The 14,383-nt window shown below is 41.7% G+C and overlaps 1 protein-coding gene across 1 annotated transcript; it reads left to right on the forward strand.

The window, feature by feature from the left end:
* Positions 1-1,832: 1,832 nt before the first annotated feature.
* Positions 1,833-14,127, forward strand: TGIF1 (TGFB induced factor homeobox 1). The gene is made up of 3 exons (XM_060243941.1): positions 1,833-2,503; positions 11,328-11,557; positions 13,083-14,127. The coding sequence occupies exons 1-3, from the start codon at positions 2,488-2,490 to the stop codon at positions 13,641-13,643; spliced, it is 807 nt and encodes a 268-aa protein (XP_060099924.1). The 5' UTR covers positions 1,833-2,487; the 3' UTR covers positions 13,644-14,127.
* The last annotated feature ends 256 nt before the right edge of the window (positions 14,128-14,383 follow it).

Here is a 14,383-nt window from a genome sequence, read left to right on the forward strand (position 1 = left end):
TCACTATTTAACAGACCGCACAAAGGAACACGCTGTAAGGCTGGGAGTGCGTTTATGGAAGGCGTGAATTATTGCCTGACAGTTACATATTAGTCATCACTTTCCTGACAGAATCCAGGAAATGCAAAAGACTCATGCTTAAGCAAGAGAGTGGCTTTTCTGGGATCGTCCTTGCTTCTTCGATAAGCTTCTTCCTTGCGAACTAAACTAAATTCTCCGCCAGAAAGAACACTTAAGCTTCCAAAAGGGTGTTGCGTATTCGTTCTTTTTCTGCAACTGGACGAGGAAGCAATGTCTTACATGAAACACTCAGCTTAGGCGCCAAAACAACCCGCCTCTGGTAGATCCACAGCTGGTTCTCCCATGTCGTTGTTTTAAAGCAAAACAAACTTTACAAAACCACGTGTTTACTTAATCAGCCCGGGTGAGTCCTGGGAGATTTTCTGTCAGTCACATGAGCGAGATCGCCCCCTCCCTTTTGGAATGAACGGTTCGTTGCAGTCGAGACTAGTGAATAACATTCTTTAAAAAAAAAAATCGGGGGTGAGGAAAGGGAGGGTGGAAAAGAAAACTATCTAAAAATACTGAATCTCTTCGCCCCACCACACACACACACACGCTAGTGGAACTGGCGAGCCTGACGTAATGGTGACTTTCTTCCTGGTGTCGTTTTCAGCGCCTCTGAATTAGCACGTGGTTTGGAGGTGAGGGGGAATTTCGACCCGCTTGAGCTCTAAAACTAGTTTCCCAGCGACTTAACTGCCGGATGCCTGAACCGTTTTTCCGTGTCCAGCGGAGCCCAATTAAGGCAAAAATACTTAAGTAAAGCATGACTGAGGTCGGGCTGCGGAGCACGTGGCAGTGGCCTACACCACTTATTGTGGTGCAGTATTCTGTGGAGACCTATTCTGGATTCAAACTCAGTTCTCACATTTGTTTGTTAACTCTTGTATTTGTATGCTAAATCACTGCCATTCACCTTCGCTTTAAACCAATCTCAGTTTATAATCGCCCAGTTACTTATGCATAGTGACTCTAACTAGCCCCTCCTGGCAACAACCTCTCCACCTTTCTACCTGTGTAAGGGCTGAAGTTCTGTTTCATTCTATCTGAAGAAGTGCGCATGTACACAAGGCTCTAATAAAACTTTTTTGGTCTCAGCGGTGCCACTAGACTAAAACTTTTCAGCTTCAGACCAATACGGCTACTGAAACTATTACGTGGAGACTACTCCGGAATAAGCAGTGCGCTGCAGCGTAGCCTCCCTTACGCAACTCTGGGGAACACGGATTTGTGATGTGGCGCCAGAACGTAAACCCCGTAGTTAGGTAGCAAGGTGAGCTGGAGGAATCGCCCCAACTTGTTGACCCCGTTTCTGTCCAAGCCAGAAGCCACAGTAGTTTAAAATGGCTCGAGCTGGAAGAAAACAGAGTTTGAGCCGCTGCTGCAGACTCACTATGACTGATAGGTTACAAAGCCTGTGATGTATGACAGCGTCTGGCTCTTCCCCGCTCCCTCCAGCGTGCCAGGAATTTTCGAATTGCAACAGCACAAGGCAGCTGCTGCAGTTAACAAAAAGGGGGGGGGGACCCACAACAGGAGGCGAAAGACTCCACGCGCGTGCCCCGTTCTCGTGTGGAAGATGCCTGAATGGAAGGCATAGCAGGCAGCTTCTAAAACAATTGCCCCCTTTTAAGTCTATTGAAGTGTGACTCTGATTTGCGTGGCAGTCCTAAAACTAAACACCCTGACGAAAGAATAAGCCCCGTTGAGCTGACTGCATTTTACTTCGAAGTAAAGAAGTACAGAACTGGTTTCTTTTGCCCAGTTAGTCTCCCCCCTTAGGAGTGGCTCATCCAACCGCAGCCTGAGTACGTGGGGTACGGCAGGAGCGTTTGCCAAGCCCTAGTCCTGCTGCCTCCAAGTTCTTCTAGAGTAGTGAACAAACGGCTGCTAGAGAAGCAAAGCAGGAAGAGGGCCCGGGGCTCCCCTTGCCTGTCTGCCCTGCCCGGTCACCATTGCACTCTTGTTTGTTGCCTGGCTAAAAAGCGGCTCTCTCCCCCTCCCCCGTTCTTTTTGGCGCTGCTATCTGACAGAGTCAATCACACAAGCTGCCAGGCAGCAGCAGGGGGAGGCGAGGCGGCAAAGGCGGCTCTGGTTCCTGGTTACTCTCCCGCTTACTCATTGCTGAGAGGTGGGGGAGGGCGCACCTCGTGGTGGAGGAGGCAGCCGCTCGCTTGCCTCACTTCGCCAAGCACAAGTTAAAGAACAAAGAGAGAAGCAGCAGAGTGAGCGCCCCTCTCAAGTTACTTTCAGCGCCGACTGAGACCGAGAAAACTGTCAGTTCAACACACTGGACGCCGTTTACGAACAACTGCTTCCCCCCCACCTCTATCTAGCTCTCCCTTCCCAAATTTTCCTTCTTCCCTTCTGAATAGAAAACGAGGAATCTTCGACTATTGACAGGAGGAATTTCCAGGGGCCGAGATGAAAACTAAAAAAGGCAAGTAGGTTCTTGAGAGGCTTTCTCTAAGGTTGTATGTCTTCGGTCGAAGAAACTCTCGTGCTCCTCGTGGAGGTGCCAAACAATTGGTGGGAGGGAGGCAGAGAGAGTGGCCTTGTTGCGCCAGACATTCTGTCGCCCACCCCCACTCCGGTGTAGTTTCTGAAAGATATCCCCCCACGCCCCTTCGAAGCCCGATCCTATCCTTCTTTGTGTCCCAAAGGGCAGTTAAGGAGGCTTCCCACCCAGACAAAACAGGAGCGCGGCTGCTGTCTGTGTGTACGCTGTCGCATCTCCATGCTGCTGGCGCCCTGTCAAAAACCTGTTTAAACTGCCTGCTTTGTGTCCGGGCAAAGTTTTCTTCTCCTTGTCTCTTCCCACCCCCCGAGCTTTCTTTCTTTAAGTCTGCTTATTTTCTTTTATTTTTTCCCTCTCTGCTGTTGAAAAGTAGACTTTCTCTTTCAAGGAACTGAAAACTTTTCTCGCAGTGCCTCCTTTCCCTTTAAAACCCTCAGTACCATTCTTTGACCATGATGGCAAAAGGACTTTCTTTGTTTGCGATTTTCGAGTGGGGGGTACGAAACAGAGGGTGGAGCTATTTAAAATGCTGCTTTTAAAAACTTTTAAGTGTGCTTTTCCATTTTTTAGTCTTATAAAGACACACCTCCTTTTGACAAAGGAGAATACAAGCAAATTTATGTACTATGTTTATACCCAGACTAAAAAGTTGTGGTAAAAAAGATAGTTTTATATATAATTTTATTCCACTGTTTGACAGGGGCCTTTCTATCAAGAGGGTCGCCATTGTTTGCAGTGGTGAACTTTAGTGTGGTTTGCCCAATAGCCATCTACAAAATTAAGATCTTGTTAGAGTCTTGTTCATGTTGAGAGCTTTTTAAACTAAATTTGCAAACCAGCTGACTTAATTTTACATCTGTTTTTTTAAAAAAATAATTCAAATATCCCTTGTAGAGTTTACAAGGGCAAGGGAGTACTATTTTCTGTGGAGTTTTCCTTTACTATGCAATGCTTTGTATTCAAACAGTCTGCTCTCCTGCCAAGAATCTTGCAGCAGTTTGTATCTGCTCTCAGCTTTCTGAGTTCTTTATCTGCAGTGTAAGAGTCTTCTGTTAACATAATTTGTAGTTTTCTGAGAGAGCTTTGGAACTGAATGCAAATGACACAAAGGAAACTGGTTTCATACAAAGAGTATAATTAGACAATAGTAAAGGAGTAATGGAAGCTCACAACAGATGAAGAGAATATCATTAAGGACAAAGGTCTTATAACTCTGTTCTGCCTAAACAGTTTGTGTTCTCATGAGTGATTTTAGATGTTTATTGCATACCAAGGCCAACTGTTGGTGGTTAAAAACAGTTACATCCCAGTTTCTGAACTTAATAGTTTGTAGAAATAAGTAGCATTATTGGACCTAAATAAATAAATAAATAAAATTCCAGAGTGAATTGGAGTAGTTATTTTTAGAACATTCCTCTACTCCCTCTATTTGAACAGTGGTGGGGAGCTGGTTTCCTGTCTGCTGCTTCCATTGTTCCAGCCCTAGGGCAGCTGTTCTATATGTGTTGTGTTTAGACATAAAATTTCATACCTAGCTCTAGCTGTTCCTGCATCTCACCTCCAGTATTAAATAAGTGTATCTGCTGTGAGATGTCGTTTTTAACTTGAGGAAAAGTCACTCCAACTGCTTTGTAAGTTTCAGAAGAACAAAGCAGGAGTCAAGTGCACCTTTAAGACCAACCAAGTTTTATTTAGAACACACTTCATCAGACGAGGGGATCAGGTATTGTATCTGGAATACATGCAGTTTGTTGAGGGCAAACTGATCACATGGTCACATAAAACAGTGTGGCTTGGCCATTTGGCCTGGATAGCCATGTAAGTTTCAGGTAGCCCAGAAAGCCATGAAAAAATGCCATGATAGAATGCCTCCTCAGATGAAAATATTGATTTTTTTTTAAGCTACATGTGACAAATAGAAACTAGGGGGAAATGCAGATACATGGACTTTTAAAAATTTCCTTGCTCCTGTAACTTTAAAAGTTTTGATTTGCAGTTTGCACACATGGCCATGTTGTTTATTCTGGAAATCTGAAAGGCTGTTTATGCTACAATCCTAATAGCATTTACTTGGGAGTAATCATCAATGAACTAATGTATTGGATTGGACAGATTCAGGTGGGTTGCCATGTTGGTCTGAATCCTGGCAACCACCTTCCTGCTTCCTTCTCTCTTCCTAAATGTAATGGTTGAAGAAATTCTGTTTTACTGTATTTGAAGAAGTGTGCGCGCACACAAAAGCTTATATCTTAAATAACACTTTGTTGGTCTTAAAGGTACCACTAGGCTCAAACTTTGTGTTGGATTGGAGTGTCAGTTGCAGATTGCTTCTAAGTTTCAGATTTTTTAAAAAACACCAATATGACATCTTGGGTGGGGGGGACTGAAGAAAAATATGAGTTATAAAGTGTGTGTGGGAGGGTGCCAATTGCTTTAAAAACCAGAACATATAAAAATAATATTTCTTCATACACATGTTTTCACTATAGATTGTATGTATCGTGTATAATGTGACATATACTTTTTACACCAATGGTACCAAACCTGTTGATTATAAAACTTTGCATGAATCATAGTCCTAAATAGATTGCAGCTCATGGATGTATGTTCCCCTGATTTGATTCATTAGGGAGACAATAGGAAAGCCCCTATTTCTCATAGTATTGACTATTATTTTGAGAACTACTTATGGGTAACCCTCTTTTGTGTGTTTTAGTTGTTCTGCCATATCTTCCTTTGTTTTGCCTTGCCTACATTTGTGAAGAGTCTGTACAAGCCAGTTCTCCCCCCCCCCCTTTGTTTAGGAGAGTTCTTTTTAAAAATGAAACATGCTTAAGCAAGATGGACTGGATTTTTCTTTACATCTAGGAAGCTTATCTTACATATTTAGATCTCATTTGAATCTTGCACATGTAATTTATACACCAGAGTAAACTCTAGGTGCAGTCTGGAAATCCTTTGCCTTAGTGTAACATAGACAACTCAACTAGGGCTTCAAAATATTCAGAGAGATTTGTAGATAAAGCAGTCTAGCACATTTCTTTTTTGGCAAAGAGTTGGTTCTCTTTGAAAGCTATCGTAGATTTTAGTTAGAGCATCTGGTTTCTACCACTTCCCCTTGCAGTGCTTTAAAAAAAATAATGGGACAGCTCTTTATCTGGCCAGTTTTTAGATGGAGTTATCCAGCTTTCTCTAACATGTGCCATTTATGGTGTTAATTTCTCAACCATTACATCTGTTACATGTGTAGTCTGATGCATAACAGTATGATGATAGTTTTTCCTGTTATACAGAAAATGAAAAGTATTCATTTATATATAGATATGACATCTGATCTTGCCAATATAAATACATTCTTTTTGATAAGCTGTCACACATAGTGTGTATGACTTTTTAAGCTGAAATATGCAAGCTGAACCCAAAACTAGTTATCATATACTTTATACCTGATGGATTGTCCAGATAGCTGCAAATTGTAATTTTTATGAGCATGACATATTAACATATTAAAAATCTTGAGAACAGACGCAGGAATGATGCATGTCTGAAACTGTTTGAATGAGGCCTACCATCTGAGGCATGTACTTGGCAACTGCTGAAATTAAATCAGTGTGATGTAGTGTTTAAACCAGAAAGAAGACCTGTAATGCATATACTGCCCAATATATTGGAATAGGAGCAACCAGTGAATGACTTAGGGGACAGCTGTCAGTGACAGCATGACACCATCTAAGGGGAAACCAGTGGTGATTTCAGTCCTTTGTAGGACTTTCTAGAAACTCTGTGGTTTACAATAGAGCTTCTGGCAATTCTTAAATAGATGTGATGTCACAGTTTTCCGGGAAGTGACATCATGCCATGTGTCTGATAACCTTTTTATTTTTCTCCTGCCGCTGCCCAGAGTGGTGGTGGGAAATGGTTACACTAGGATGGGGAAATTCCCTTTCGTGATGGGGAGGGGGGGGGTCTGGCAACTCTACTTGGTACCCCCCACCCCTCATAACTTCTTTTAGACGGCTTTATGAGAGCCAAGATTAGTACTAGTTAAGTATCAGAGGTCAGGGGGTGGAGCCTATGCCCTTCCCTGGATTTTCACCATTATTTGAGAACTGGCTAGGTAAATCTCATCATCTCAGAAGCAAAGCAGGGTTGTCCCAGGTAGTATTGGGATAGAAAGATTACTTGGGTTGCTATGATAGATAGGCGATAGCAAACCACCTCTGAAAGCCTCTTGCCCTGAGAACCCTATAGGGTCTCCATAAGTTGACTATGACTTGACACCAAACCCCTCCCCCTTCAAAACTTTTTTTCCCATAAGGGGAATTGTTTTATTTTATTTCAGATCAACTTTTTTCTTAAACTGAAATTGTGGCATCTCTTCTGAATTTATCACTGAGCAATTTTAAGTAGTTTTCATTAAAAATGACAGTACTTCTGTATCTAGATCTGAGTGTTTTGAAGAAAATCCCCAAGAAGAATGTGACAGTTAACACATGAGACTGGCAGGCTCTCTGGGATGCTTCTTAACTGTGCCCTGTTAAAACAGGAAATCAGTCTGATTACTGACAAGAGGAAAAACCAAAGCTAGCCTGTAATCTGCACAAATGCTCCAGTCCAGTGTAAACAGCCATGCACCAAATGTGGCCTTTGCTCTGGTGGGGAATCAGCTGGACACCAGGAATGGATCTTCTCTTGGCTGTCTGTTGCTGAAGGTGCTGCACAGATATGGGGTTCCTTGCTGGCAGTGCAAAGGGCTGCTGCTTCTTTATGGGAAGCAGCCCACTAGCCTGTGAGAAGCTGCATGGCAGTTTTCTACTGTTTAGCCAAAACCTGTTTTGTATCATTAACCTCTTAGCAGAGGGAACATGTCACAATAAGTAAGCAGATCAAAGGGCAGGCGGCACTGCTGGTTTGTTCTTGCTTTAATTTTATTTGTTCTGTTGTGAGCTTTACAGACTCTTGTTTTCATATTAAAGGGAGGGGAAGGGGAAGAGTTGGACTTCATTTTTCCCCCCTTTGGGGGAAGCACTAGAAAGGAAGCACTATAAATGTTCAGCTTTTTAACACTGTTTGTTTTTCGACGTGCTCTTAATGTAATATCCTGATCTAGCCAATTAAAATATTTCAGCATGAGTGTTTTACCTCAAGGCAGGGCCTGTCATGTAAATACTTGCGTAACATGTGTGCAGACCTGTTGATTTGTCTTCTTTTACTGCTTTGAACCATTACTGTTCCTGACCACACCCCCATACAATCTAACCCCAGGATATTGTTTGCCATGATGTGCGCACCTTTGCCAATTGCAACCCTGCATCTCCATAAAGGGTTTGAGGCCTACTGAGCACACCTGCACAAATGAATTCCATAACGTTACATACTACTTTTTTGTATTGTTGTCTCAGTAAGGAGAACCGGCATTTTGTCTGGGAGATTACTTGGGTCATGTGTACAAAGAAGAATGAAAGCTACAATAGCAAATGCAACTGGAAAGGGTAAATAGTCTAAGAGAGATCCCTTGGATGGCCCTGTCCAGTTGTGCTTGCCATAGTAGTTGTTCAGATTCCAACCAGGGTAGATGCAAATGTGGTCTTTGAGGTAGTCTATTTGCAAGGTAGGTAGTGATGGGGAATGGAAGAGGCCGCTAGTTTCCAAGAGAGCAGCACTTTAGACCTATAGACACAAGTTCAGGGAGAAGGAAGCCAAACTGCTGCTTCCTCATCCCCCTGCCTGATGCATGAGAGCACCCTTTGCCATGCAGTTAGTTATTGATGGGACTTAAAGAGCTTGGCATACAAGAGAAATATGGGGGCGAATAACTAGAAAAAAGGCTGTAGAAGTGAGTAAAAGGACCAGTGGACTGGTGATTCTTCCATTCCATGTTCCTCAGATCATAGTTCCACACTCATTCCTCCAAATGATATCTCTTCTAGTGTCTAGGCTGGACCTTTGTGAGTTGGAAGTTGAGGAAGTCATAGCAAGTTAGTAACAATACTTTCCAACTTACACTGGGGAATTTCAGCTGCCTTTTATTTTTGCTTCCTTCACCTTGTCTGCAGTGCAGAATGGGTCATAAGTGTTCAGCCATCCATGGTAATAAGATGAGAGGAATGTTTGTTGATCACTGATAGAGATGGCAAATGGAGAAATCAGCTTTCATTGCTGTATGGTAAGAGTTTACCTTCTGTTTAACACATGCTTGTCCTATGTCCCTTGTGCAAGGAGAGACACTGTTGCCACCTGTTGAAGAATGGAAAGTTGTTAAGCTACCCCAAGTTGCAAGGAGAGGTAGGAAGGAGAGACTTGGTGATGATGAACATTTGAGTGATCCATGCCCCCTGTTGTTTTCTTGGAGGGTTTTGGGGTCAGCGCAGGATGGAGGAAATGCAGGTGTCACACTTGAAGCATGGTAGCTCACTATCTAGCACCCCCCCCCCCGCCTGTTATCCTTGTGGGAAGATGTTCATGCAACTCCAATAGTAGGAGTAAAGTACAGTTTCTGGTGTCAGTTGCAGAGGGGTAGCAAAAGAAAGAGTTCTGGTCCACAAGAACCAATGCTGGAATAAGATCATGTTTGTCTTTAAAATGTCACAAAACCTCTATTTTTGGTGAGTGTTAGCAAATGGGCTTCTGAAGTAAGCTGTTTGTGAAGATTCTGGAAATACAAGTGTTGTTAATCTGTTCTTCATGTCTTTTTTGTGTCTTTGCTTGGTGGGTGTTTGTTGGTTCTACAAAGTTTCATCAATCTTTTCCATCATCATCCTTTCATCAGTAGGTTTCCATCCCACATGCCCTAAGTCTGTAGGCAGAGGGCCATGTTCTACACCTTTACATGTAAACTGAATTTTCTGACTATACCTTTTGTGTTCTGCTTTTGACTGAATCCAGAACGGATAAGTGTTTTGTCCACTGTCATGGCTTCGTAGTTGCAGAGTGAATGCCATTGCCTGGAGCCTTCCATTGGTGCAACCTGAAGTGTTTAACTTACACCTTCTCTTGGCATGCATACTGCCATGCTGCCATCAGGCCCGAACCAGTCCCTGAGAGAGCATAGGATTCTGATTAAATTTCTCTCCTCTCCTTCATGTTCCTAATTTTGAAGCTATTATTTACTTACTTACTTACGTACGTACTTACTTACTTACTTATTTATTTATTTATTTATTTATTTGCTTCAGTTATATGTTGCTCTTCTCCTCTGTGGGGATCCAAAGCAATGTTTATAATTCTCATCTCCTCTAGTTTATCCTCACAGCAACCCTTATTAGGTAGGTTAAGCTGAGAGTGTGTGATTGGTCCAAGGCCACCCTATAAGATTCAATAGGAGAGAAGGAATTTGAGCCTGTGTTTTTTAGATCCTAGTCTCACACTCTAACCATTACACCACTGGCTAGCTTCTACCTCTGCAATTGTGTTCTGCCACCACAAGGAGGTTTGGATATGATGCAATCCCAACCACTGTGTGAAACCATGAGGACACAATTGCTATAAGAGACTCATGTGATTGGTAGGATTCCTAAAATTTCTGGTGGGATTAATATACTTAAAGCCAGGACAGGTTTTTTTTTCCTAGTGATTTGTTTCTTCAGATGTGTTGTCTGTAATGTTAAGTACATTTTCTTGAAAGTGCATCTTAGTGAAGTCAACAGCATTGTGTTTCCAATTAACATATTAATACTTATTATTACAGAGTGTTGTTGCAGATTGATCACTTTTGCTACATAAAAATGTTTTAAATAGAGTCGTTGCTGTGCTGGATTTCTGTATGAAACTAACATAAGGAAGTTGAACCTGAATACTGAGATATAACGAGGTTCATGACCCACTCCTAAGATTTGTGATGCCAGTGTCAAACGTGTTGAGAATGAAGCATCTCAACTGTTGCACCACCACAGCGTCTCATCCGATAAGTACTGCATTAGTTTTTCTGGCACATACATTGGCTAGGCCAATTGCCTTCTCTGGGAATAAATCAGCTAAAGTTCCAAGCGTTTACTCTTGAGTGATTTGTGAATAAGACTCTTCATGAGATGTAGAAAGATCACATAAATGGAATAAGTGTGTGGCAGTTTGAAAGGATCAGTAGACAGGAAATGGAGCATGACTGGTTCTCCAGAAAAATGAAATGAGTATGAAATTATTCTGTACTTGTATTTTCAGGCACATACTTTTTTCTTTCTTTGTATGCTTAGTATGATTTTTTTAAATGATACTGAAAAACTGATATGGAACCCCATAGCCAGGATTATGCCTGCTTGAATGTCTCTCACCTTCTTTTGTTAGTCTTTTGGGAAAGGCAGATTATGTTTATAATACTAAACAGTATACTGAGATATTTAGATGTGATAGAATAGCATTGATACCTAATTCAACACATTTAATGTTTTATTGTTCTCATCTGTTGGCTTCTTGACAAACCAGGAGACGCTTAGATTTGGAAGGGGGGAGGAGCTGGATGAGCATCAGCTGTTGCTAGCTAATCTTTGATATAAGCCTTGCAAATGATGCAAGCTATTGTATGTATGCAGCAAGTGGCTGGTTGCTAAGGAGACCAGTACACTTATGAATACAGAGGCCTGTCCCCAGAATGCAGGTCACTGGCTCCAGTGTTGTGCACCTGATAGGGAATATACAGCATGGTCCTCTCTAGTGTGTACATCACCTTTCTTTATTGCAGGAAGTGAATAATAAAATGTTGCTTGTGTGGATATAGCAGTAGTGTGACGAGACTGTTCTGTTTTTATCACAGGTGCTCTTGTTGCAGTCTCAGGCAGTGAGACAGATGATGACGATAGTATGGATATCCCCCTGGATCTTTCTTCTTCTGCCAGCTCCGTCAAGAGGAGGAGACGGGGTAACCTGCCCAAGGAATCGGTTCAGATTCTTCGGGACTGGCTGTACGAGCACCGCTACAATGCCTATCCTTCAGAACAAGAAAAGGCGCTGCTGTCCCGACAGACACACCTTTCCACACTACAGGTATTTAAGAATGTGCTAATGGAAGTTTAAAACATTATTTTTTTGGTGTTGCAGATTGGTTGGTTCTTGACTTTGAAAAGTTATATTTGAATTCCATGTGTTGCTACAGACTCACTGAGGCGACAGTTCTGTTTAGAGCTTTGGTTCAATATTTTTCTGACCCTATTCAGGCCAAAGGACATGTATTCCTCTCACACAGAGTTTGAAATTCTTTTGATTATGTCACTCACAAGTTGCACTTCCTTCACGTATACCAGTGTGATATGTATAGTCCATATGATGACTCTGATGGCTGTGAAAACAAAAGAGCAGAATAATGGTGGAGATGTGAAATATCCATATTCTTTTTAAAAGCTCTGAACGCAGTAGTTTTCAGTCCAGGTTTTCAAATATGTCCCTGATTGGCTTCATATGTAAGAAGTGTTTTTTTCAAATAATTGAGAAAATGAACGTGGCCTGTGTCTGTACTCCTTTATTTGGCTTAGCATATAAATAAAAGTTTTGATTTCTGTTCCCCATTCTTCCCATGACAGGACATAATTCTGGGCATGTTGGTTAGCTTTTGTTTACTTTCTTTTCTGCCAGTAAGGAAGAGGTGAAATTTATAATCCTCTCTCTTGCAAAAGATTACAAAAGGTAGACATGTAAAACAGAGTTCAAAGTAGCTCTTGAAGTAGTCTAGGTTCAATCCTTAAGCAACTTCTTGAAAACACCAAGACAGCACCTGTTTAGATTTCAGAAATCTATGGCACCCTGTATCTGTCCTCCAAGTTCCATTCATTGCCTGCTTTTAAAAAAACAAACACAAAACAATTCAATTACTATTGTAGCTTTGAATTTGAAATTCAAATGGGTATAATGTACTTTGTGTGCAAAAATGTGTGGCCACTTTGCTAATGTGCATCTGGTTTTACCATTTTAAATCATCTTCTAGTTAGTAGAATTGTGGGTGCTCTGTAAGAATTGAGCAGCTTTCTATGCTACAGTGGCCTAAGCGGGGAGGGGGAACCTACCTTACATAATAAACAAGCAAAGGACTGTTGAGCTGTCCTTTATTGCCCAGGAAACTGGCTAGATAGTCAAACAAGGGCAAACTTCTGTGAGGTAATCCAATGTTTTGCTTGTTGACACAGTCCGTTGAACAGGGCAAATCAGTAACTGTTTGTGGGAGGAGTGACTCTTTCACTGGGCAACATTTTCCTGTTGTTTATTAACCCAAGTGTAATGAACAAAGGGTAATAATTTAACATATGTACAGAGCTGAAAGCTAAGCCTATTGGTTCAGGCTAAATAGCCTTCAGATGTCCTGAGGCACTTTAGTAAGCAGAAAGGGCTGGGAGAAGCAGGAGAGAAGGAACGGGCCTTGAGTGGGAGTACTAGAGCTTGTGTGCCAGCCTTTCTTTTGTCCTACAGTTAAGGAATCTGCTCTGAAGGGACTGGTTAATTTTAACTGATCTAACTCTAATGGCATGTAGTTGGAAATGAGAACAAAGGCAAGAACTAAGATATTTTGTTGTATTCTCAGGTCTGCAACTGGTTTATCAACGCACGACGCAGACTTTTACCTGACATGTTGAGGAAGGATGGAAAAGACCCAAATCAATTCACAATCTCAAGAAGAGGGACCAAGATGGCTGATGGAAGCCCGGTGGAATTCTCCATTGGCACAAAAAACTGCATTCCACTGATTGAGAGCTCCTACTTCTCTGGTAGCCCAGGACCAAACAAGACTTGTAAACCTTCTTCCCCAGCAACTGTTTTGGCTCGACCATCAGTCATATGCCACACCACAGTAACTGCACTGAAAGATTCTCCTTTCCATTTTGGTCAACCAGCTGGTGCAGGTCAGACTCTGGAAGACCTGCAGCAGCGGGCCTCACCCACCAACTTCACAGACAACTCTCTTATATATCATGACAATGCATCTAAACTGGAAACGAGTACAAATGCACAGAGTGGGTTTTTCAACACTCCTCCTCCTACTCCTCCAGACCTCAATCAGGATTTTAGTGGGTTTCAGCTCCTGGTGGATGTTGCTCTAAAACAGGCAGCAGAGATGGAACTGCAGGCAAAACTCATGGCATAAATCCTCCCCTACTTTATTTTTCTTCTCCCCTGGCAGGGATGTAATAGAAATATGTGGCAATTGTCTACATGATATCAAAGACTAACTGCATTTTTTTAAAAAAAATTAATCTTATTTGCACAAGGGATTGCTGAGATGAAGCTTCCTGAAATGGTCTTCAGTGGAATATAGTCATTCCTAGAGTTATAAATGTAAAGCTACTGTAGAAACAAAAGGTTTTTTCTCTCCCTTTTTTATAATAAATGTTTCTTAGTAGGTTTTTCATAATGTGAGATGGTTCCCAAGGTCATGTGATTTTTTTCGTTATTGTTTTCATTGTTTCTTTCTCACTGTGCAATATTTAGTAACAAGATTAGTCTTCATATCATTCCCATGTGGAACAAAATATACCAACAGGCTGTCTTAAAACAAATTTCAGATTTAAAAAAAAGTTTGAATTTGGATGATTATACTTTTTCATGATGTAATAAAATATTTTCTTTAACATTTGATTCACATTGAGTGTTTTGTTGAACTGTTACCTCGGAAAACAGCCTGTTGAAATGCAATGTAGACACCCCCACACACATACACCACCCAGTAGGAATTTTTGAACGTTTGGCTCAGGTGCTGGGTTTTTGAAATGATAGGATGCTTTAAATCTATACTACTGAAACTACCAAGAACCAGTAAAAGCCTTTTGAGGAGGGCTGCTTCTGGTTTTATTAAAGTCGTTGGCGAAGAGCGTCCAGGAAAGAAGA

This window comes from Heteronotia binoei, chromosome 7, assembly GCF_032191835.1.
Source record: "Heteronotia binoei isolate CCM8104 ecotype False Entrance Well chromosome 7, APGP_CSIRO_Hbin_v1, whole genome shotgun sequence".
In the NCBI taxonomy this organism is placed as follows: domain Eukaryota; kingdom Metazoa; phylum Chordata; class Lepidosauria; order Squamata; family Gekkonidae; genus Heteronotia; species Heteronotia binoei.